The following is a 24,116-nucleotide window of genomic DNA, read 5'->3' on the forward strand; positions in this document are numbered from 1 at the left end:
CCTGTGTTATGGGAACATGAATCTGCTTTCCATCAGACATTTTCCTCCACGCTTGCTGTCCTTTGATTCTGGCCTTGTTTACTTGCCTCGCTTGTAGGCAAGGCAAGATCTCTGAAAATCGATGCTGAGGCATTATGTTGTAGCTTTCCCTTGTTGTTGACCTATTTATTGTCTTTCAGCTCACAAAACAAGTGCTGGGCCAGTTCTTATTGGTTGCATTGGATAAGTCAGCCTCTGTATTATTACTGACAGACCTGTGTTTACTTAGTCTGTCTTATTAAAATGCCATTTTAAGGTCTCTGATATTCAGGTAGTAATTGGTCATTATTTGTTTATGGTCTGACAAATTCTCAGTTTTACTTTATAGTAGGGCTGGGCCAGAATATTCAATTATTTGAATATTCGTCGGTGGGTTGGCATTTGATTTTCAGTTTTGAGATTTGAATATTCAAATATAATTTGTTTAAATTAAAATTATTGCTCTTAACAGACCTGTGTGTTTTGTATCAAGATTTCAAGATTTTTTTTTTTTTATCCGTCACATACACGATTACATAGAGAATATATAACCAGCAGTGAAATGTGAGTCAGGTCCGCTCCATGGACAGTGCAATTATTAAAGGATACAACACAGATAAAATATACATAAATATAGGTATGAAAGAATGAAATAAAAGTAAACAATAAATATAAGAATAAAATATTTTTTAAAAAATGTATACTGTAGAATTAAATATAGAATAGAAAATAATGTGCATGAAAGTATACTGTAGTCTTAAATATTAAGATACACAGGAATGCGCAAGAGGTGAATGTTCAAACAGGTTGTGACACTGTCAATATGTCAATATGAGGTAGAGAATGATGAATATCTTAATGATTAAGTAATTATTAAGTGAAGACATATAGATGTTAAGAGGGTAGTTTTGAGTTTAGGAGCCTGATGGCCTGGGGGAAGAAACTCCTCCTAAGTCTCTCAGTTTTTGCCATCAGGCTACGGAAGCGCTTACCAGATGGCAGCAAAGTGAAAAGACTGTTGCTAGGGTGGTTTGAGTACTTGATGATTTTAACAGCTCTTCTTTTGCAGCGTTTGAGGTAGATGTCCTGCAGCGAGGGGAGAGCAGACCCTGAGATGCGCTCAGCTAAGCGCACAACTCTTTGCAGGGCTTTGCAGTCTTGACTGGAGCTGTTCCCATACCACACTGAGATACACTGAGTCAATACACTTTCTATGGCCCCTGAATAGAAAGTTTTCAGGATTGCTGGTGAGACCCTGAATTTTCTCAGCTGTCGCAGATGGTACAGTCTTCTCCCGGCTTTATTAACCTGTGTTTGAATGTGAGTAGTCCAAGTCAGGTCCTCGGAGATGTTTACACTAAGGCAGGGGCGGACTGGCCATCTGGATGTTCTGGAGGAGTCCAGAACGGCCGTCCATCCAACGGCCATCGGCCTGCTGGTTCATCATCAAAGAAAAAGTGTCAGATAAAGTGACATTGACAGCCGACAAAAGGGGATGCTAATGCAATCTATTTTTGCTTGTAAGAAACCGAAACTGCCGTATACGGCCTGCAATGACTTTTAGTATGGCCGGCTGGATCGTTTTAGACTCCAATGATCAATTTTAAAATATTTGAAATGTAAGTCACGTAAAGATTACTTTTAGTTTAATACTATCTCCAACCAGGAGAGGTCACTAGTTTCCAGACGCTCCCCGTATTAATTTCAGTGTAGTAGGACCTGCACTCAAATGTAAACATTCACTAACATTAGCCAATAATAAATGAAAAACTGTCCATGAAAACAGCATTTCCCAGTCAAAATGTTAAACAGATGATCTTTTTACCAAGTTCAAGCGGATACTTATATGTTTGGAGTGTTTGGAAATCTGTTATTTAAATCGTCATCACACCACTGCTCACAAACAACGTAACGGGGATGCCAGAGTTGCACTTGTCTCAAATTTCAAAGGTAAAATGCATTGTCAACAAAAGCTTTTTGTCAAGTGCATGACAGAAATGTTTGCACTGAACTATGTTATTAGGGTTTCTGCGAGTCCTTAAAAAGTCTTCAGTTAAATCGTTTTAATTTAAGGCCATGTAAACTCTAAAATTATACAACGTCTTAATTATAAGAGGTCTTAAATTTGGGGACAGAAAGAATTGCAATATAGGTTCACTTAAAAAAGGCTATGATTTCAGTGAATAAAAACGTTTCAAAGTCACGCATGCTGCTTTGTGCTGCCATTACCGGGGAAATTGCTAGTTCCGAAAGTGAAACCTGTTGGCAGAGAACGAATGTGCTTTTTCAATAAGCCCGTCTGCTATTTTTTTTTAAATGTGAACCAGTGGATCGACAAAAAGCTAATGCATTATAAAAATCTAAACAATTAAGACACTAAGATATATTTGTGTAATTTAATGTAATAATTGACTAATAATAGCCTAATTGTTTAAATTTAAATAATAATAATTGATTCTTTTGACTCTTCCCTTTTCTTAAAAATTGTTTAAAGGCTGCAATGTGAAGTGCAGGTCTTAAAAGGTCTTTAAAGTTCTTAAATTTTATTTTAAAAATCCTGCAGTTACCCGGTTATTTTATGGTACCATTTGGAAAAACTATTTATTTATTTATTTTTAATAAGCCCTTTTTAACTGTCCTCTTATGTTGTTTTTTTATTGTTCTGTTTTGAAATATTGTTTTTTTGTTTATTTGTTTGTTGCAAATTTACAGACAATGAAATTGAGATGTTTATTTGTTGGGGTGATATTGCTATCAACTGACAACAAAGTTTTCCTTCTGAATTAGCTTAACTGCACAAGTTTTATAGTTAATGAAATCTTTAATAACAAATTACATTAATTATACTTTAATTTCCTTCAATAAAAAGGAAATTGAGTAAAACGATGTAAAAGGAGTGTGAACGTGGATTAGTAATCTGGCCCCTTGGTTTAAAGGCCCTTGTCACTATCAAAGTTGCCCATCCCTGCTATAGAGCATAGAGCCTACGAGTACTATTAAAACCCCAGGACACCTCTAGTCTGAAAGTTTATTATTTATTATTTCGCATTGTCTGACATGAATTTTCCATTCATTCATAAAGAGACAGCAGCGATTCTACAATGGGTTACATTCGAGAGATAGGTCTATTGAGTTAGAAAATAGAGTAAATTAAAATGCCTATAAGAATTTAAGTCTGATTAACATGACACACACACACACACAGAGAGAGAGAGACATGTGAATACTCAAACTGAAGAATTCTGTTGTTTCAGGTTTCTAGATTCTAGGTTTATGCATATTATTGTCATATTATACATTTTGCATTCTGCTCTTTTTCTATAGATTTAAAGTATTTAGTTCATACAATAATACATTTATTTCAATCCCATACTGAAAAAAAATAATAATAATAATAAAAAAAATAGAAACCAACACATAATTTGTAATGGTTTTACTGGTTATTGTATTGGTTTTAATGGAAACTGTAATGGTGCCTGTTGGTCTCTACTGGTAATTGGTGGCCTTCTGTTGGTGGCTTTTTTTAAAACCATGAAATCCTAATGTAATATGTCCCAAAAAACACACTACATTATATCATTATTTAATGGTTTTAATTGTTAAAAGTTGATGGTTTGTAGTGGTATTTGTAGTGGAAATCATTAGAATTTCTGTGATTTCTGTTTCTATTGTTTTTGTCAGCAGGGTCACCATGGGTTTTGTGATGTTATCTGCCATAAATGCGACAGAATTGCTGTAATATTGTGAGATAGTAGCGACTGTTTGTAGTTTTGGTGGGCGTATTTGGGAGAAAATCCAGGGCCGTTTTTCACTCCCAGTCCGTCCCTGCACTAAGGTACTTGAAGCTGCCCAGACAGCCAGCAGTGTCGGCCCAGATCTGTCCCACATGTGGCCCGCATGGATTTCACACGGCCCAGATGTGGGCCAGATCTGGGCCAACACTATGTTGCTGTCTGGGTGCTCACCCTCTCCACAGGGGTCCCGCTGATCATAAGAGGAGTATAGGGCTGCTGCTGCCTCTTCCTGAAGTCAACAATCAGCTCTTTAGTTTTGCTTACATTCAGAGAGAGACAATTGTCCTGGCACCATGATGTAAGTATCACTAGTGCAGTGTCCGTTCTACACCGGATGCGACAGTTGTCATGTCGTGACGCGCTAAAAAACAGCTAAAGTCTAAAACATTTATTTATAAACTAGATATGCTAAGGTGTTCTGAATGGGTTTTAGCACATGTAGGTGCTATGCTAGGGTATGCATAGTGGTTTCCATGTGTTTTCTATTCCTAGTTTGTGATTGGCCTGTCACAATTATTACATAAATGCAAGATCATGATTATTTGTGATAACCACAGATGTTGTGTGCTTTAAATTTAAAAGGCTTAACATGCATTACATACATATAATGCTCCAGTATTACTTTTTTTGTGTAATAGCATATGCATTTTCTATTTATTATTATTTTTATTTTTTGTGTGTGTTATCATGCAAAGTCAGTGAAATGCCATAAAACGAAAGAGAGAGACCACTTGCACTATTTCTGTGGGAATGAGAAAATGAAGAATATGTTAAAAACACTATCATGAAATACACACAGAAGATCTTAAAGATCTTTTAAAGGTCTTTGTTTTTGATTGGCCTGCCTTAAAAATATATACAGCAAAATTCCATGTCTTAAATATATCCCATTCACAGTTGTTTTTTGGAAACCAGCCAACCTGAAGTAATATTTTTATTGTGTTATAGTAATAAATTCTATTTTTTTTTATGTAATTTTTATTTTATATATACACTGCCCGTCCAAAAAAAAAAGTCACACACTCTTAATATTTCGTTGGACCGCCTTTAGCTTTGATTATGGCATGCATTCGCTGTGGCATCATTTTGATAAGCTTCTGCAATGTCACATCATTTATTCCCATCCAGAGTTGCATAAATTTTTCACCAGGATCTTGTATTGATGATGGGAGAGTCAGACCGCTGCGCGAAGTCTTCTCCAGCACATCCCAAAGATTCTCATTGGGGTAAAGGTCTGGCTCTGGACTCTGTGGTGGCCAATCCATGTGTGAAAATTATGTTGCATGCTCACTGAACCACTCTTTCACAATTTGAGCCCGATGAATCCTGGCATTGTCATCTTGGAATATGACCGTGCCATCAGGGAAGAAAAATTTAATTGATGGAATAACCTGGTCATTCAGTATATTCAGGTAGTCAGCTGACCTTATTCTTTGGGCACATAACATAATCATCCATGCAGTAATAATCCAATGGGAGGAACTTAAATATTTGCTTAGTTAAATCCAGGTGGTGACTTTTTTTTTGGATGGTCAGTGTATTTTGTGTGTGTGTGTGTGTGTGTGTGTGTGTGTGTGTGTGTGTGTGTGTGTGTGTGTGTGTGTGTATACACTTATTATTATTCTTATTATTTTATACCCAGGTGCAATATCTGTATTATCTGGCCAGAGAAAGATTTATAGCATTTGTGGCTCCATGTGGAACTATCATCACCTAATATGCATTTAAACTACATCTAATCTCTGACTAACATTTCACTGTTAATTGAGATCACGCATAAAGAGGCTCTGTGTACAGAAAGCCATTTGAAATGACATTTTATAAAACACAAACTCTCACTGACATAATTAGTCATAAGCTTTCGATAATTTCCAGAAGACTATGGAAAATAAAGGTCACCCTGCGTAGTGACTAGTGTATTATACTCTCCCCTGTCTCTCTGTTTCTCAGTCAGTGAGATTAGATGCACAGAATGTGTTTGTTTAAGAGAAAATTGTGACGGCTATTACAAAAATCTATTTTCATGTTTGCACTGTGGAAATCTCTTATATATGAATAAGACACACTAACAAACAAACACACACAACAGAAGCTATATTTGAGTAGCAGATGTAGCTCTGACCCCGTTCTTTTCATTTCTGCCTGAAGCTAAACCCCATTTCCTAGTTATGTTCCTGTTTCTTAATTAAATTCCGAAGAGAGTTTGTGTGTGTTTGTGCCATCTGAGTAGTGCACAGCTGAGCTAATCTTCATTGTGCGTTACATGGAGAAGACAGAGATACAGTATTGAGCTTCTGTTTTTCAGAGAAGTCTGTGTGAAGGCCTTGCAAAAGTATTCAGACCCATCAAGGATTAGTTCACCCAGAAATGTAAATTCTGTCTTTATTTACTTACCCTCATGTCAAGCCAAGCCACACGTGACCGTCTTCCATGTGATTCAGATGGAGACATTTTGAATAACTGGACTGGTCGATCATTACCATGGCATTAAGGTGAATAGGGATTGAATCTATCAAGTGTCAAAGCACTGTAGAAGTATGAAAGTAGTAGTCCATTCAACTTACTCTATTCCAAGTCTTCTGAAGCCATTTGATAGCTTTGTGTATAATAGTAATATCCCCCTCCTGTGAACTGTTGAGTCAGACTGTTTTTGTGAACTGGATCAACATTTAATTGAAAAGATGCTGATTGTTTTTCCAGAAGATTTAGGGCAGATGTCAAGATTTACGTTTTCTTTTTGTTTTCTTTTGTTTGTAAATAACATACCTTTTCTTTTTTTTTTCTTCTTTTTTTTTGAGCGAGAGAACAAATTCTTTAACCAAACCATATTTTTAGTTAATTACAAATCATTGTTTAAATATCTGTGATATTTTTACTTTTAAGCACTGAAACAGTAAATTAATAAGTTTAATGTAATATTGTTCCTTAAAAAAATGAAATATGCTGTATGCGTATTCAGAGTTTACAGGTTACAGAAGCTTCAAGTTCACAAACATTGTATGGTTGTAAATTTAGTACAATTTAGTAGTTCATTGTTTTAAAAAAGCAACACATTAAAAAAGGAATCCCATTTAATCATGTCCCCTGACCATTATACTTGGCTTATATGTTTTATGTTGTCTTTAATTAGTTTAATTCATTGTTATTTTAGTTTTATTTATATACTATTATATTATTTATCAATATTTTGAATTAGCTTTCATTTTAACTTGTTTTAGTAATTTCGTTATATGCTTTTGCCATTTTAAGTTTTTAAAAGTATTTCTAGTTAGCTTTATTTAATATATTTTATTTTATTTTATTTTATTTTTAGCTTTTAAAAATCATTTTCAGTAACTGAAAAGGTTTTAGTTTACAATAAACTCAGGGGGGTTCTCAGCTAATATGCAGTTAATTGCAGTTCATTTGATTAAGTAAACAGCACAAAATGATTTGATTCATTTTTAATTGGTTGACAACTTTCCAAAAAATAAAACAAAATGTCCTGCTGGTGGATATGGGCAGGTACAATTGGATTATACCTGTGAGTGATTATAACCTTTTCTAAATAAACAAAAATGTCACATTAGGGAATAATTATTTAGGTTGTTAATCTAAAGGACAGCTGTGAAAATGAAGTCTAAAGAGCATTTTAAATATGTCAGTGATAATGTTAGACAAATGCTTTAGGAAAAGGTTACAAAACAATGTCCAAATCTTTGGATTGTCCCAGTGGTGTTGGTTCAATAATGAGGAAGTGGAAACTACCACAAACCCCCCCAGACGCCATCTAGAAAAGGTCATCCCTCAAAACTCTCTGCACAAACAAGCAGATTTGTAAGAGAGGCCAGAGATCACTTTGAAAGTGTTACAGAGTTCAGCAGTTGAGACCAAAATAAAATATGGAATGAGCAGTCAAGCATTATCATAGCGCCATATGGGACGACGACGTAGAAACCACTTTGTCAGATGTAACTAGAATAAGGTTTTTTTAATGTCCCCAGTTTGCCTAATTCTGGTATTATTTACTCACCTTCATGTGGTTTCCAACCTATAACCATCTTTCTTCCATCAAACACAAAATATTGATTTCAGAAAAAAAAACTGAGGCTTTGAAAGGGGACTGGGGTCTTTCAAGCTCCTGTCAAGAAACACCATGAAAGTCCATGCAGATGAAAAGATTTATGAGTGAATAACAATTTGCTACACATTTTTCTTTACTATACAGTACAAAGCTATTCTATGGCTACAGAATGGATGAAAAACAAATGCTGAAAGATACAAGAAAACCTGTTTCTGAAACAAAAAAGAACCTAGTGTCAGATTTAAGAACATAAAAGGTGAATGTCCTACAACATCAATTTGTGAAATTAAGTTTGCGAACAGCATAAGTGTCATCCTATTAACCAGAACAAAATGAAGCAAATCTGCCAGAATTCAATTAAAGGACAAATTAACAACCTGTAGAGTTGGTGAAGCTCTTACATACACACCACAAAAAGTGTTTGTCTTTACAGCAGTGGATCTACAGGAGTGGATCTACAAAATATTAAATTGTGGAAACTGAATACTTTAAATTGATGTTCCTGTTGTTGTTCAGAATTCTTCATACATTCCACATTAAAATAATTTAGAGTTTTAATGCATTGAAAGATAAGAAACTATGCATAATTTGTCCATTTAAAATGAATTAGTTGAGGGCCTAAATGCATTTGTAAGACTTTGTGTTTATGTGTTTGCTGGCTCATTGAATTTTGGGTTTTGGCTACAAAAACACAGAACTGGGATAGATTGATTTAACTCATTTAAGATTACAAATGCAATTTAATGTTTTGCGAAAATAGATAAGACACCTAATCGCGTTCAGTCAGACGTTATTTATATTTTTTACCTTAGAGCTTTTCACTTATATTTCATTAAATGACTTGCATTCCACCCCCAAACAGTTTGAAAGCATATTTTGTAAATGAAAACAACTTTGGTCCGAAACACAATATGAAAAGTAAACCCAGGGCTCAACAGTAAGGATTTTTTCTACTGGCCCAGTCGGGCCAATGCTTAAAAGAGCACAATTAAATGTATAGAACAAAGATTCAAATTAAACAGTGCTTTAGGTTTTTAGGTTTGTAGGTGTTCGGGTACAGAAACTGAATAATCACATCGCACCAATCTTGATTTTTCTTTTTTCTTTTTTTTTTTAAGCAAATTAGCCCTGTTGATTTTTTTAAATATTTAAGTTTTTTTTTTTTTTTTTTTTTTTAAGCAAGAAACAAGAAAGAATGAAAATGTCTGTAGCCGTTTGAAATTAGAGGCAACCACTGCATTTTAGTCCCGAATGCTTTACATGTGTAACATGCAGTTTTTGATTCAAATTAATTTGTATTAATTTGAAAATCTGAAGCAAGAAACAGAATGGCCTGATTTTAGCTTTGTGAAATTATACAATATAAAACATCTGGACGAAACAAAAACATCAAATAGATTGAATGAGATGTAAATTCGCTCTCTGACAGCAGGTGGCGCTTCCAGAGATTGTCTTACTATAGGGAGATGAGAGGGCCGTTTACGGATACCATAGGAATGAATGAGAAGTGCCGTAAGCTGTAGCCCACCTGTCGCAAAAAGTCTGTGACTTCTCTTATAAAACATCATTTATTCGGTGTAAACTCTAAAAATAGTATTTTTTAATAAACTATTGTTTAGAGTGAAACATGTTGGAGATTAGATGATAGACTTTCGATTCGTTAAATGATAAGCTTTTTTTTCAAAAAAGCTGTTTATTCAGCTTAGTGAAGCCTCTTCTCCATTGACATCCATAAAAAAAAAAAAAAAAAAAACGGCCGCTGGTCTCCTTTCCCGCGTACTGGCAAACCGGAACCATTAGCATTAGCCTTTACGCTTTTTTGGCTAAAGGTTGAAGGCTTGCCTTCTAGTGGCTTCTGGAACTGCACCAATACAGCGTTTCCTTGGTTACCGCTGTAAACAAAGCATTACAGATGCAAGAAGAAAAGAAAGTGCCATGTAAACTTTTCTGAAGAATTTCAGTTCCCCTCAGAGATACATTCATATAAACCCCCACCACCAGTTTAATAGTATTTTCAAGTATTGTGTGCATTGTGAACAGTGAGTTTGCGCTGCCTGCTACAGTATTTTCTCCTCTTTGCATCTGTCTTCAGCGTCTTTGCCCTCTGTTAACACCCATTTGCAGACTTTGTTTTGTTTGAGCATGTATTATATTTTGTTTATTTATTGGAATGAGGTTTTTTTGTATGCGCTGAACAAAGATAATAATAAAACAAAAAATAATAATAATAAAACAAAAAATGGTCGGTCAACTGGTGCATCTGTATTACACTATATAAATTAAATATTGATTAATACACAAAGAACAGCGTGCGAGTACTAAATGGAGTTGTCTATCATGTCTTGCTTGAATGCTTTAAAATCGCTTGAATTTTTAAATTAGCAAGGCTTAAAAGCACATGCAAATAATAAACTTTCGTAGCGATGCAGCAGTTGACCGATTGGGCCAGTGACAAATCCGTCAACTGTCCCGACCATCTTTCACATGTCTTTCACACTGGCCCCGGCCCATTGGGCAGTCCTTACTGACGAGCCCTGGAACCTTAAAGCATCTTGTAACTCTGCTGATATTTAACTGTTTGGGGTTTTTGTGTCTGTTTGTGTTGCAGATATATGATGGGAGTCAGTCTAGGGGGTAAAGATCATTCGTTCATGGATGATGGCTACCAAGTCAATCCCAAACTGGTTGTCATTGTTCTGAACACACAGAGGGAATGGGAGAAGGTAAGAGACTTTAATCTTTATATCCCTCCCGAATCTTCATTTTCTTCTATTAGCTTTGCCTGTAAAGGGATTCTGGAACCATAAGCAATCAATATTCTGTTTACTAGCTCAAAGCCTTTTTGTGACTGTGACTGAAAATGCACTGGACTTTGCTATTAAAGAAAAAGAACATTTCATTTGTGCTTCCCATTTCACAGCCTGGGGTTTTTTCATGCACATGACTTAAAATATTGTTTACTTAGTCATAAAGAGTGAAAATAGCCCTTATTAAGGCATTGGTTTCCTAACTGATTTGTTTTGAAATTACTTCCAGCTTTAAATTGGGGAAGAGTGCATGTGTCTCCATCCAATTTGATTGTGCTGGTTAATGCCATTTTTCATCTTTCTCTCTATTTTGGCTATTAACATAAATAATTTGCTTGGTTTTTTTTTTTTTTTTTTTTTTGTACAGTAATCCATTCTCTGTCTTCGTGCCCTTTCTCTAATTAGCTTCACATATTCTCCTATTCTATCTCGGTGCTTCACACACTCGTTTTCGTCTCGTTTGCTCACTCATGCATTCTTTTAATGAGTTGTTTTTTATCTGAGGTGTGTTGGATGCTATGTGTTTTGACAGTGCCCTGCAGTGTGTGTGAAGACACACACACACACACAATTAAAACCCTGCAGTGATTGTGTGAAAAGTGTGACACTAATCATTTCTCACTGCAGCGGGGCTAGAACAGGGTGTGAGCCGATCGTGTAATCGGAGCTTATAGACAAGCACATGCACTTGACGGAACACATAACTATTGCATGAAGAGTGCAGTGCTCATACATGGGGTTAACTTGACACATTATGTCAATAAATAGGTAGCTGACATGGTGTATCAAGCAGCAACAAAGAAATAAACACACTTGATGGAACGCATAACTGTTGCACATACATGGGATAAATTTGACAGGTTGGTACATGAGTTGACATGGCATTTCAAGCAGAAACAGCATTATCTCGCAGTCTGCCATGCTACCTGAAACTACTTTATAACAGCTTTTATCTTTTGTAATTAGTACGCATGCAGTTTTAAGACACTGTCGTGCTTCCAAAAAAAACTATTTTTACCACACAAGACTATTTAAAACTGTGATTTCATAACTGGTTTTGTATGAAGACCCCAATATTATCTTGGACTTCAAGTTGCAACTAAAATTGGTTATTGTACAAAAGTAACAAAAATGTCCTTTAAATCCAACATTAACATTTATTAATATTAGCATGAACTGCACAGGCAAAACAATGTGCAGAATTATTAACATGACATGCGTGTGTGTCTGTGTGTGTAAATCCCTAAAATCTAGACATTTATGTTGTTTTTGTCAACCACCTACAGTATAAGTACATGGTAAACCGAGAGAGCAAATGAGATGACATATGATAAGGAAAGCTTGAAGGAAAGATAGACCTGGGTCCCAGTCCTTCACATTTTCATCTTCAAACTTATAATAATGGAGGCCACTTTAGTAGAACCTTCAGACCTTGTTTATTTGTGAGCCAATGTTTATGTGTGTATGTCTACAGATGGGGCGATGGGAAAACCACACCTTGAAGTTGAAGTTTCCAGTTTGGCCACGTTATAACTCATTCGGGGACATAGATGCTGATGAGAACCACTTGAGCATTGTGACTCTAGAGGAAAGACCCTTTGTGATAGTGGATGATGTGGACATTCTTACTGGCACATGCATGCGTAACTCTGTACCTTGCAGAAAACACATTAAAGAGTGAGTTTTGTTTTATTTATTTAACTTTTTTAAGAACAACTATTACAGCTAATACCAGTTTTGAAGAAACCAGTAGGTTCCGCAGGCATCCTATCTTAATCATATTCTTTTCCTGGGGAATACAGAAATAATTGTGCAGTCTCTAATGTGGTTATGAACTTTTGTGTTTTATATTTAGAACCTATTAGATTGAGTTATCTTCAATCTTTCTCAGTATCAGCTGTTTTCTGTATTGCTGTGCCTGTGTATGCTGCAGTAATACCACGGAGGACTCCTATATCAAGCAGTGCTGCAAGGGCTTTTGTATAGACATCCTGAAGAAGATTGCCAGAAATGTAAAGTTCACCTATGATCTTTACCTGGTCACAAATGGCAAACATGGCAAGAAGATCAATAATGTGTGGAACGGCATGGTGGGGGAGGTTAGTCACTTTAAATAACCTAATGAGTGAATCATCAGATTTCATTTCAGTCACATGGATGTCAGTTTTCCCTGTCTGTCTGGCTGTCTATCTATCTTTCTGTCTGTGTGTCTATCAATCTACCAATCTTTCGTACTATCTGTCTGTCTGTTTATCCATCTGTTTATCTGTATATCATTAAGTGTGTCTCTATGTTGTTCTGTCTATCTGTCAATCATTCTATCTGTTTTCGGTCTGTCTATCTATCGTTCCATCTATCTGTCCATCTTTCTGTCTGTCTATCTATCTATTGCTTTGTCTGTCTATCTATCTATCATCCATCTATAATCTCTATATATCAGTCACTGTATCAATCTTTCGATCTATCTGTTTGTCTATCAATTGTTCTATCATCTCTCTGTTATTCTGTCTACCTGTCTAACTATTTATCCATCGTTCTTTTTATCATTCTATCAAAGAATTGTTCTGCCTGTGTTCATGTCTGTCTGTATGTTGGCTTTCTGTTTGTCTATCTGTCTATAAATCTATCAGTCTTTCAATCTATCTGTCTGTTTGCCTATCATTCAGCCTGTCTATCTATCTATCTATCTATCTATCTATCTATCTATCTATCTATCTATCTATCTATCTATATATATAATAAATCTATCTATCTATCTATCTATCTATCTATCTATCTATCTAACTTTCTGTCTTTCTACCAATCTGTCATTTTTTTTAGTCTATCATCCTATCCATGCATACATCCATTATTGTCTTCCACTGTATATATACACCTGTTTCTTGAGTAGTTTTCTCTTCTCTGCTGTATAGGTGGTCTATAAAAAGGCTGTAATGGCTGTGGGCTCATTGACCATAAATGAAGAGCGGTCAGAGGCCATAGACTTCTCTGTCCCATTTGTCGAGACAGGCATCAGCGTAATGGTGTCACGTAGCAATGGAACGGTGTCGCCTTCTGCGTTTCTAGGTAATAGATGAAATAATATGTTTGAAATCCCTCTGGAACCAGGTTTTTTTTTTTGTAATCTCTGCCTTCACCCCATGCATTTTCTCTATTCTCTCTCCTCCCTCAGAACCCTTCAGTGCTTCAGTGTGGGTTATGATGTTTGTCATGTTACTCATCGTCACAGCAATCGCTGTTTTCCTCTTTGAATTCATCAGTCCACTCGGTTTCAATAGAAACCTTGCACAGGGCAAAGGTATGATACACAACCTCAACCTCACACTCAACCAACGTCTGCTTTGAAACAGCCAGCATTTTAAAATCTCAACATTAAAAATTTAAACAATAAGCACCTTGAGCTCCACAAAGCTCTTATGACTTCCTACTCACTGACTTTCCTTACTCACTGACTTTCCCTCTTTCTTGTTCTGCATTTCTGTAGACCCTCATGGACCCTCCTTCACCATCGGTAAGGCTGTCTGGCTGCTGTGGGGTCTGGTGTTCAACAACTCTGTCCCAGTACAGAACCCCAGGGGCACTACCAGTAAATTTATCGTGTCTGTATGGGCCTTTTTCGCTGTGATCTTCCTGGCAAGCTACACTGCCAACTTGGCTGCCTTTATGATCCAAGAGGAGTTTGTGGATCAAGTCACAGGCCTCAGTGACAGAAAGGTATTTTTTGTGTATTGTGAAATATACTGAGCTGTCTTACTGTCTACTGCCTCACCAACTCTAACCTGTATGTATACCTATACCTGTAACTGTGTGTTAGGATGGAAATAAAATATGTGACTAGATTATTCTGTCTGATATTCACACTACCATTTAAAAGGCTGTATTTATTTGATCAGTAAAATATTAATACAGTAAACACAGTAATAATGTGAAACGTTGTTATTGTTTTCTATTTTAATATATTTCTGTGATGGCAAACCAGAATTTTTCAGCAGCCAGTACTCCAGTGTTCAGTGTCGCATGATCTTTCAGAAATCATTCTAATATGCTGCTTTACTGCTCAAGGAACATTTCTTACTATTATCAGTGTTTGAAGCAGTTGTGCTTAAATATATTTTTGAAAATTTTGATACACTTATACATCAGGATTCTTTGATGAATTTACATTTATTTGAAATAGAAATCCTTTGTAACATTACAAATGTCTCTAATGTCACTTTTATCAATTAAATGTGTTTTTGCTGAACATAAGTATGATTGTGTTTAAAAATATATATAAATAATAATAATTAATGACCTCAAACTTTTGAATGGTAGTGTATGTAGAGAACTTTTAAGTAGTTAATGTGTGTTTTTCTTTTAATCATGTCTTATCTTTCCTAGGACTCTGAGTGAAGCAGGGCTGGCACTCACGCCCCCTCAAAAAATAGGTGCTTGACATCCCTGGCAGCTGCTGTGTCTTGTTGACACTGAAGTTCTAACTTAATATATACCTACATTTATAGGCAGGATCTAACTTTGGCTCTGTCAGCCATCTTGGCTATCATTTGTTGATGAGCTCAGCACAAATCCATTGTGAAATTACCTTATCTATGGAGAGCACACACATTGGTGCATGCTTAAAATGCCCTGTAAAAAGTACAAATCTGCAGATGGTGCTATAGGAAGCTATTTTTACATTAAAAATTACTTTTTTGTGTGTAACCTAATGTATTCCGGTTGATTCAGTCATAAAAAAATAATTTCTCTGACTCAAATAAAAACACTTAATTTAGATGTTACCACATGAGGCACATTTTCTAGGCTACCTGACAAAACATATTTTACAGTGTGCTGTCAAGCTGGCAGCTCACTAGGTTTTGAGAAAGCGTCCGTATGTCATTCTAAATTTACAGGATGGAGTGTCTGAACTACACCAGTTACTAGGTTTATCTATACTAATAATATATTTTGTGTATTTGAGCTTGTATTGATTCCCTCCATGTATCTCTTAAAGTTGCAATCAATGTTCTTCATGTAATTGATGTATTTTTTTTCTCTCTGTTTTATAGTTTCAGAGTCCCTATTCCTATTCACCACCATTTCGCTTCGGGACCGTGCCTAATGGGAGCACAGAGCGAAACATCAGGAAAAACTACCCAGACATGCACCAATACATGGTGAAATACCATCAGACTGGAGTTCAGGATGCACTGGTCAGCCTGAAAACAGGGTACGTTTGGGATGTGCACATTTTTTGCATTGCTAATAAGATTATTTCTGGTAGACATAATGTTAATTTTTCTATATATATAAGCCACTACTTGTGCTTTTTTGTTTTGTACAGTAAACTGGATGCTTTCATATATGACGCTGCTGTGCTCAACTATATGGCGGGGCGTGATGATGGCTGTAAGCTAGTAACTATTGGCAGTGGCTACATCTTTGCCACAACAGGATATGGCATTGCCCTGCAGAAAGGATCCTACTGGAAACGTCTGGTTGACCTTGCTATCCTCGGGATCATTGGAGATGGTATCAGTGTTTTCCTGCTTTTCTTTCCTATTATTTCACTTATTTCATGACCTCTGTATTAAACACTATCTCTGTTCCTAATCTTAGTGAGATTCCTTGTTCTCTACATAGGCAGCATCCTAAATTAAATGTAACTTAATAAATGATTGTTTCGAAACAGGATAAAACCTGTTAAACACTAACCCAGATATGCAGCATAAATATCATGAAATGCAAGTGACTCATTTGATTAGAATAGATTTGAGCTTGAACATGAAATACTGATACTCATTTAAAAATGTATTCAAATAGAAAACTATTATTTTAAATTATAATTATATTTCAAAATAAAAAAAATCTGTATTTTTGATAAAGTAAATGCAGCCTTGATGAACATAAAAGACTTCTTTCAAAACATTTTGAAAAATCTTATTGACCCCAAACTTTTGAATGGTAGAAGAAAGTGAGCAAAACTACAACAGTGTAGGAGATTGACAGCCAGTGACAAAGGTTAAATAGGCAATTTAACTGTAATTATTTAACAAATTGACTGCAGAATGCTGCAAGCAACCAATCCAGAATGAGATATTCCAGGGAGTGAAATCATGGGTAAATACATTGTAAAAATGATTTTTCAAAATAACAAATAAAGATTATTGGAGTGGTTTTTTTTTTTTACAGGAAAATTATATTTCAGTGTTTATACTTAAAAAATGTTTTTTAATTTAATTCAATGTGTTACTTGCTATTTCTTTGTAATTATTTGTGAAATTCACTAGTAAATTCTGAGTATTTTTTCAGTATAGTGCTTTTAGATTTAACAATACTATTTTAGATAAAAAATTAACTAAAAAGATTATTTTTTATTTGGTTTATTTAACAAGATATCTCACAAAGCAAAATTATTTTGCTGCCTATTTAACAGCCTTTGCATCAGGAGCTTGCCTGAAATGCTTTGAAATGCTGCCCAGGTAAACAGCTCACTAGTGTTTGGAACAGAGCCAGAAAGCGAGCCTTTTTTTCTGTGAGTCTGTGCATAAGCTTTAACTCTGTGATGTTGTGTTGTGTATTAGGTGAGATGGAAGAGCTGGAGGCCCAGTGGCTGACTGGTATCTGTCATAATGAGAAGAATGAAGTGATGAGCAGTCAGCTGGATGTGGATAATATGGCTGGTGTGTTTTATATGCTTGCGGCTGCCATGGCTCTGTCGCTAATTACTTTTGTCTGGGAGCACCTCTTCTACTGGAGGCTACGTTACTGTTTCACTGGTCTCTGTTCTGGTCGGCCAGGAATTCTCTTCACTATCAGCAGGGTATGTCACAGAAACACTATGGTAAATTAACTAAAGAGGTTCCGTTGCTGAAGGCAACCATTATCTGCTCAATCTTGACATATTAACATGTCATGGTGTCTGTTTACCACACTTGTCTTAAAGCTTCATCAGTGTAGGAATTGCTGCTTATGTGCTGACAAACACATTTTTTGCTGCAAAATAAGAAAGAGCTTATTTAACAGAATATAATAGCACCAGCCACCATCTCTAGAATAAAGTTGCAGGCTGCGGGTGTTTGTCACAGCAGGGTATATTACTTTATTTCATCAGTTTATAGAGTTACAGACGCAAGAAAAAATACAGCTGGACTATATTGAGAAATATTGTGTTAATATATACTTTTTTGTGTTAGCCTCCACTTATGAACTTCTTTCCATTAACATTTCTGTCTCCATTCCACCTATAGGGGATTTGGAGCTGTATTCATGGTGTCCATATTGAGATGAAGAAAACCCCAGAGTTGGGCTTCAGTCCTCAGGCCAACATGTTGCACCTTCTGAAATCAGCTAAAGAGATCACCACCCTTGGAGTTACCTCACCCAAACGGCCTGTGAGTAGCATTCTCCGTCCTACCACGGGCTTGCTGGAATTTATGGATGGAGCAAAAGGCAACAACCTTGCCCAGAAAAACACACCATACAGCAATACCAGCACCATGCTCAGCAACCGTCACAAAGAGCCACTTAACAACACTCTGTTGCCAGGGCAACGTGCCCTGAGCTTGACGGACGCTCAGCCAGGTGTTGCTGGAAATGGTGGCTCAGTAGGTGGAGGTGAGACCGCTCAACCTCCAGCCTCCAAGCCACGTGCTCTGTGGAAGAAGTCTGTGGAGACTCTACAGAAGAACCAAGGACCTGGGGATAATTCCCTACCGTCTGTCCCGCAGCCTACCGAGACCCTACCTATGAAGAGCCAGCGCTACCTGCCTGAAGATGCACCCGCCCGCTCAGATATATCAGATTGCTCCGGTCGGGTGGACTTGCAAAAGCAGCACAAGTTAAAAGAAACACTTCGCAAACGGAACCGCCTACCGCGGGATCTGAGCGACATGGAGCTTTCAACTCTCCGAAGCCAGCCCAGTCAGCAAAGTAACCACAGTGCTCAGATCTACTCTCAGAGCAGCCAGGGAAGTCAGATTTATACCATTGACTCCATTGATCAGGAGCATGGGCTGCACTACCCGGATATCTTCAATGATCACCGTGACAATAAGCACCGGCCATCTTCTTCCTCCGAGCAGCAGCCAATCCTGCAGCTCAACAGCTGTCTGCTGTCCCAGGCCCATGAACCTGAAGTGATGCAAACCGCCATTGCGAAGGATAAGAAATACAACACATATGGAAAGCCTGGTGGGGCAGGGAGCATAACCGGCGGGCCTGGTTCTACTCAGGATCCACGACAGACACACTGCCGTAGCTGCCTGTCGAAAGTGTCCAGTTACTCTGGGCTTTACACTGTACGGTCCCCTCAGTATCGCTGCGATGCCTGCCTGCACTCTGGAAACCTGTATGACATCTGCGAAGATCAATTCCTTCATCCAGATGGACGGGGCACTGGCGGCGGAAGTGTTGACAGGGCATTCTCTCCTTTTCTCCCTCAGCCTGATGCCTCCTTCACAGCCTATCTTCCCCAGAGTGACCAAGAAGGCGATGGTCTTATTAGTCACTACCAGAATGAGGGTGTAATCATCCGCCAGCACTCATATGAAAATCTGCCCCAGAAGAGTTCGTCACGGCGGGTCAGTCTGCAGGACAACACGCCATACGCCAATGTTCCCTCGGCGACTCTGATCCCAGACAAGCCCCCAAAAAATCAGCCAGTCCACCTAAACCACACGCTCGCGGGGGTTGGTGTTAGTGGACTCGGGATTGGTCGTCGCAGCAAGTCAATGTATCCGGCACGTCCAACTGAAAACCCATTTCTCCAGACACTTCGTGATGACCAGCGTCTAGCTCACGGGCGCAGCTCCACAGACATTTATAAGCAGCTTGTGCCACTCACATTAGGCCAGGCTGATGGCAATGTGCTCGGCTTGGGGATGCCGACCCCTGAACTCTATTATTCCGAGCATGTCATGCCTTATGTAGCCCCTCCCCCTGTCGCCACATACACCGCTCCCAGGGCAATGAGCGCTGGGGGAGCTCGGCGTGTCTACAAGAGAATGCCAAGCATTGAATCTGATGTCTGATAGAGAGAGTGCAACAAGGTCTGGAAGACTATAAAAAGATATGCATGGATTTTCCACCAGGATATGGCTTAATCGTGGAACTCTTGGCTGGATTGTAAAGCTTTTTGACTATAAGGCAAGCAAGTCTGGAATATATTTTGTTTCCCTTCTTGTACTTATCTTTCTGAACAGAAGTCAGAGTTCAACTTTACATCAGGTCCCCCCCTCTAGTCGAGCGGCAGCTCTGTGTCTTCCAGAAAACATCAAAAATGGTGGGAAGGATGCTCTCTTGCCTTTGAACGAAGGCAGAGCAGCAAAAGTTGCTTGGAAGTACAGGGGCAGCTCCAAAGAGTTTCCTTTTTCACGCAACACAAGCAACCAAAAAATTGAATATATATAAACATACGTGAATATCCACATTCTGCACTTTTACACACAAAAATACACATGCACATGCAAGAGGCACAAACAAAACATGATCTCAAACTACTGAAAAGACGACGTTAGGTATAAAATAGAGCCTTTTGACCAAAAAAAAAGGAAAACCATATACAATGTAATAGCATAAATGACAGGCGTGTACTTGCACACAATCACATGCTCTGAAATAAATAATTGTTTAGCAGATCCAAACCTGATTTGAGTTTTTGGAAAGGCAGCAGAACATCTGTTACACTGTTTAAACGGCTTATAAATGTATGTACAAATGCATTTCGATGTAAAAGCTGCACTGAGGCAAGGTCCTCAAAGACTGTTCAGAGTTCAAAGATTAGATTTCCATTCCAGCCTGAACTGTGGCAAAATGCACTACCTGCATGATTAGTCTCGGGTGTAATCTCTTAAATCAAGTATGTTGGGGGATTTCAGAGAAGGTAAACTCAGTGCTCACAAGCCCCGCGACTCGTTCGTGTCTCTGACGACACCAAGTGGAAAAGTCTTTGACCCTCCCACCCTTGAATCTGTCCGTACCTTGCCTGCATGCAGAGTGCAGATGCAGGAAGACACTCCTCTGCTCACAGCACAACAGTGTAGTAAGTGTCAGTGTTCATTCATCTAAATTTTAATTAATCTAAATTCTTGAGCATATTTCTATAGTTGTCTAGAATATTGTAATAAAGTGATAGTCAATTTATACACAGTTTTATACACTGCCAAATATTTGGAAAAGGTGTGCAAATATATTTATTGTGTTATAGAAAAGAAGACAGCAGGAAAAGAAATGAAGGGAAATGACAGAGAAATAGGTATACTGTCTTTTTTGTGGTCATAAGGGACTAAGGGAGGATTCAGAGAAAATGTAAAAGCCCATAGCAACTAATGATGTCAATACAGAACCACCAAGATATAAAAAAATCCTGATTGCCTCGAACACACAAACACATCACTTCCTGTAGAATCCAACCACACACTTATACTTCACAAAAATGTTTGGTTGTTTTGAATATAATGGTCGTTCCAGCGATATGCACAATATCAGGTTGCAATATTATATTTATGTATGAAATTTCCTAGTTTTAATATGTTTTATTATTAGTTCCTTTCATTTTATGAATTGTTATACATGTGGAATTAATTTATTAATGTGATTTAATTGCGTATATATTTAAAAGAAAAAAGATAACAGCATGTTAATCTACTCTATGGTCAAACATTTAGAATTGTTCTTTTTGATTTTGATGTGAATGGGAGTATATGTTTACAGTGAATGTGAAAATATGAATTAATCTCAGATGTGATTTTGATTCTCATTTGAATACAAACATAAAACTGCTGTATGACCAAATGTTAACTGGATCACCGTTCTTTACTGTGATTTCAGTGCTGTGTCTGAAACGAAGTGACATTAACATTTCAGGGTATATACCGGGTTTTAGACTCACCACATGAACATGGTTTGAGAATAATAAAGAATATATTGTGACTTTAGAAAAGATAAGCATTTTTCATAAGGTCAGTCAATCTGCCTATAACCATTTCCATTCTGCATCTGGATAGGCTTTCTTATGTTTACATTCTCAAGAAATATTAAAATTAGTTGTTTGTTTTTAACCTCATTAATGTCTACGAAATACTATCATATTCATATTTCATATAAACCTCCATGGAAAAGGCCATGTCTATGTGCATAAACATCTCACTTGAATGTAGACAACAGCATCCAAACACCATAGGATATTTTAATGTCAAGAGTAGATGGGTTGTGATTAGATTGTAGTGGTTTACACAACCGGTATGCATTTGTATTTACAGGTAGATTTTGAATAAATCTATTTGCACATTGATATGTTTTCCATCATTTACATCCCTTTCATTATGCAAATTTGGACTAATTTACACTTGCTTGATCCACTGCTGGAATTCATTATATTAAAATAATTTAATAAAATAGTGTAATAATAACATCATTTGAGAAAAGGCCAATGAAATTGGCAAGCAAAATTTGCATAGCTGGCCACACCCCAGACATCTGGGTATAAACAGGCCAACGTGGCATTTACTCACTCGTTTTGTTCTGAGTCATCGAGAAGCATCTCAACCCACTCAGAAGCAGTTCAGAGTTGTGGCATAAGGGACACAACATCTCCGTTCCCTCCATCAGGAAACAAGGGTTACCATATGTAACAGAGACGTTCATTTTCAGTAGGTCACTTCAATGTTGCGTCAAAGTTAAGACACTAGGTGTCCCTAAACTAAAGGCCACAGCTGCTAAACTGTGACAGATGGACTCTCTGTCTAGGGGAAACACTTAATCCTATTCGGAACAAAGCAGTGGACTAATACACATATTGGGCCGCCAAAGGGAGTCACAACATATGGAGAACTTATCCATTATGATAGTTCACCCGAGGGATACTTGCTCGTAATGGATTCTTACAGCAAGTTCCTCCACTAAACTCGGTTATGTAAGGGAGTGCTTGAGTGATGGATGGGTAGTCAAGGGTTCATAAGAAGGAACAGAACTGGACTCAATAAGCCCACATTATGACCACAGAGAGCGGAAGGCACTAAATGCAAGCTCCACATCCTACCAGCCACCTGAGTTCAAGAGGTAGTGCTCAAACCTCTGGATGAAACTGGTTCCATTCGCAGAATGTAGAATCTGGCAAATGTATTATGTGAAGCCCGACCTGCAGCTCTACAAATGTCTGCTAATGAGGCACCATTTGCTAAAGCTGATGAAGCAGAAATGCCCCTGGTTGAGTGTGCTCTTACTCCCAGTGGCCATGGTAAGCCTCTGGCCTGATAGACAGTAAGGATCGCATCCACAATCCAGTGGTAAATCCTTTGTTTGGAGACAGTATCCCCTTCTGCTGACCTTCAAAGCAGACAAAGAGCTGTTCAGACAGTCTGAAACTGTGTGTATTCCAAATAGATGTGTAGGGCTTGCACCAGGCAAAACAGAGACGGGTCATGGTCACAGCTTCGAATGTTACCACCTGATCTCTAAAAGTACTGGTAGGAATTTAGGCACATATCCAGGCCAGGGTTTCATGACAATGTTAGAATCTTCTGGTCCGAATTTTATGCGCGATTCGTTAACGGAGAGGGCTTGGATATCCCCCACCCTCTTGATAGAAGTGAGCACAGTCAGGAAGGGTGTCTTCATAGAGAGCCCAACTGACTGAAGGGGCTCAACGGATCTCTCTTTAAGGCCTGAAGGACCACTGAGAGATCCCAAGAAGGGATTGGGGCACGGCGTTGGAGGATTCGACCCTCTGGGCACCTACTAGGAATCTGAAAACCAGATTGTGGTTATGTCATGGAATAGCGGCCACGTACATCTTGAGTGTAGACACAGACAGGTGCCTGTCCAGGCCCTCTTGGAGGAAAGGTAGCACAGATTCGTTGCCACATCTCCGAGGATCCTTCCCATGGGAAAAACACAAATTCACAAAAATGCACCATTTCAGGCGTATAGTCGCATCGTAGAGGGGGCCCTAGCTTACGTAACGATATTCACCACTGTGGGTGAAAGACCTCTGAGTCCCTCCTGGTCTCGCCCAGGGACCAAACACAGAGGTTCCAGAGATCTGGGTGCGAACAGACAGAGGTTTGTGCTTCTGGGTGCAGAGAAAAAAAATCAGCATTACCCAACAGTAGCATTTTCATATGCAGCTTAATTTTATAAAGCAAAAAATTTGACTAAAATATGTGGAAATCTACCTGATTAAAGCTTCACTTCCAGAGGACCACTCATCTGCCAACCTGAGAGTTTTTGGATTTTCTTGCATAAATTTCATCTAAATAATGAAACCACAATGTTATGCTATTGTAAAATAGTCGCCAGGGCGTTGCTATGCAGTTTCAACGGTGTTCTGGTTAATGGTAAGTGCATTGCTGTGTGGTTGCTAGGGTGTTCTGAGTAGTTAATTGCTGGCCTAAGTCTCTATAATATTCTTGTTTGTAAATATTACTCAGGTCCCTGATTTAATGCAAGTCAAAG

The 24,116-nt window shown here is 37.8% G+C and overlaps 1 protein-coding gene across 2 annotated transcripts in view; it reads left to right on the plus strand.

Moving 5' to 3' along the window:
• The window catches only part of LOC109052115 (glutamate receptor ionotropic, NMDA 2A-like), a 93,296-nt gene extending 71,342 nt beyond the window's left edge, over window positions 1-21,954 (plus strand). For both annotated transcript variants that reach the window (XM_042736590.1, XM_042736661.1), the window contains exons 5-14: window positions 10,484-10,598; window positions 12,157-12,359; window positions 12,616-12,781; window positions 13,595-13,748; window positions 13,855-13,980; window positions 14,167-14,396; window positions 15,731-15,891; window positions 16,006-16,193; window positions 17,246-17,484; window positions 17,912-21,954. In XM_042736590.1, coding sequence (XP_042592524.1) covers window positions 10,484-10,598; window positions 12,157-12,359; window positions 12,616-12,781; window positions 13,595-13,748; window positions 13,855-13,980; window positions 14,167-14,396; window positions 15,731-15,891; window positions 16,006-16,193; window positions 17,246-17,484; window positions 17,912-19,693 — 3,364 coding nt within the window. In that variant the 3' untranslated portion in view covers window positions 19,694-21,954. The remainder of the gene's footprint in view (window positions 1-10,483; window positions 10,599-12,156; window positions 12,360-12,615; window positions 12,782-13,594; window positions 13,749-13,854; window positions 13,981-14,166; window positions 14,397-15,730; window positions 15,892-16,005; window positions 16,194-17,245; window positions 17,485-17,911) is intronic.
• Window positions 21,955-24,116: the final 2,162 nt, after the last annotated feature.

This window comes from Cyprinus carpio, chromosome A1 (genome assembly GCF_018340385.1).
Source record: "Cyprinus carpio isolate SPL01 chromosome A1, ASM1834038v1, whole genome shotgun sequence".
NCBI classification, from domain to species: Eukaryota; Metazoa; Chordata; class Actinopteri; order Cypriniformes; family Cyprinidae; genus Cyprinus; species Cyprinus carpio.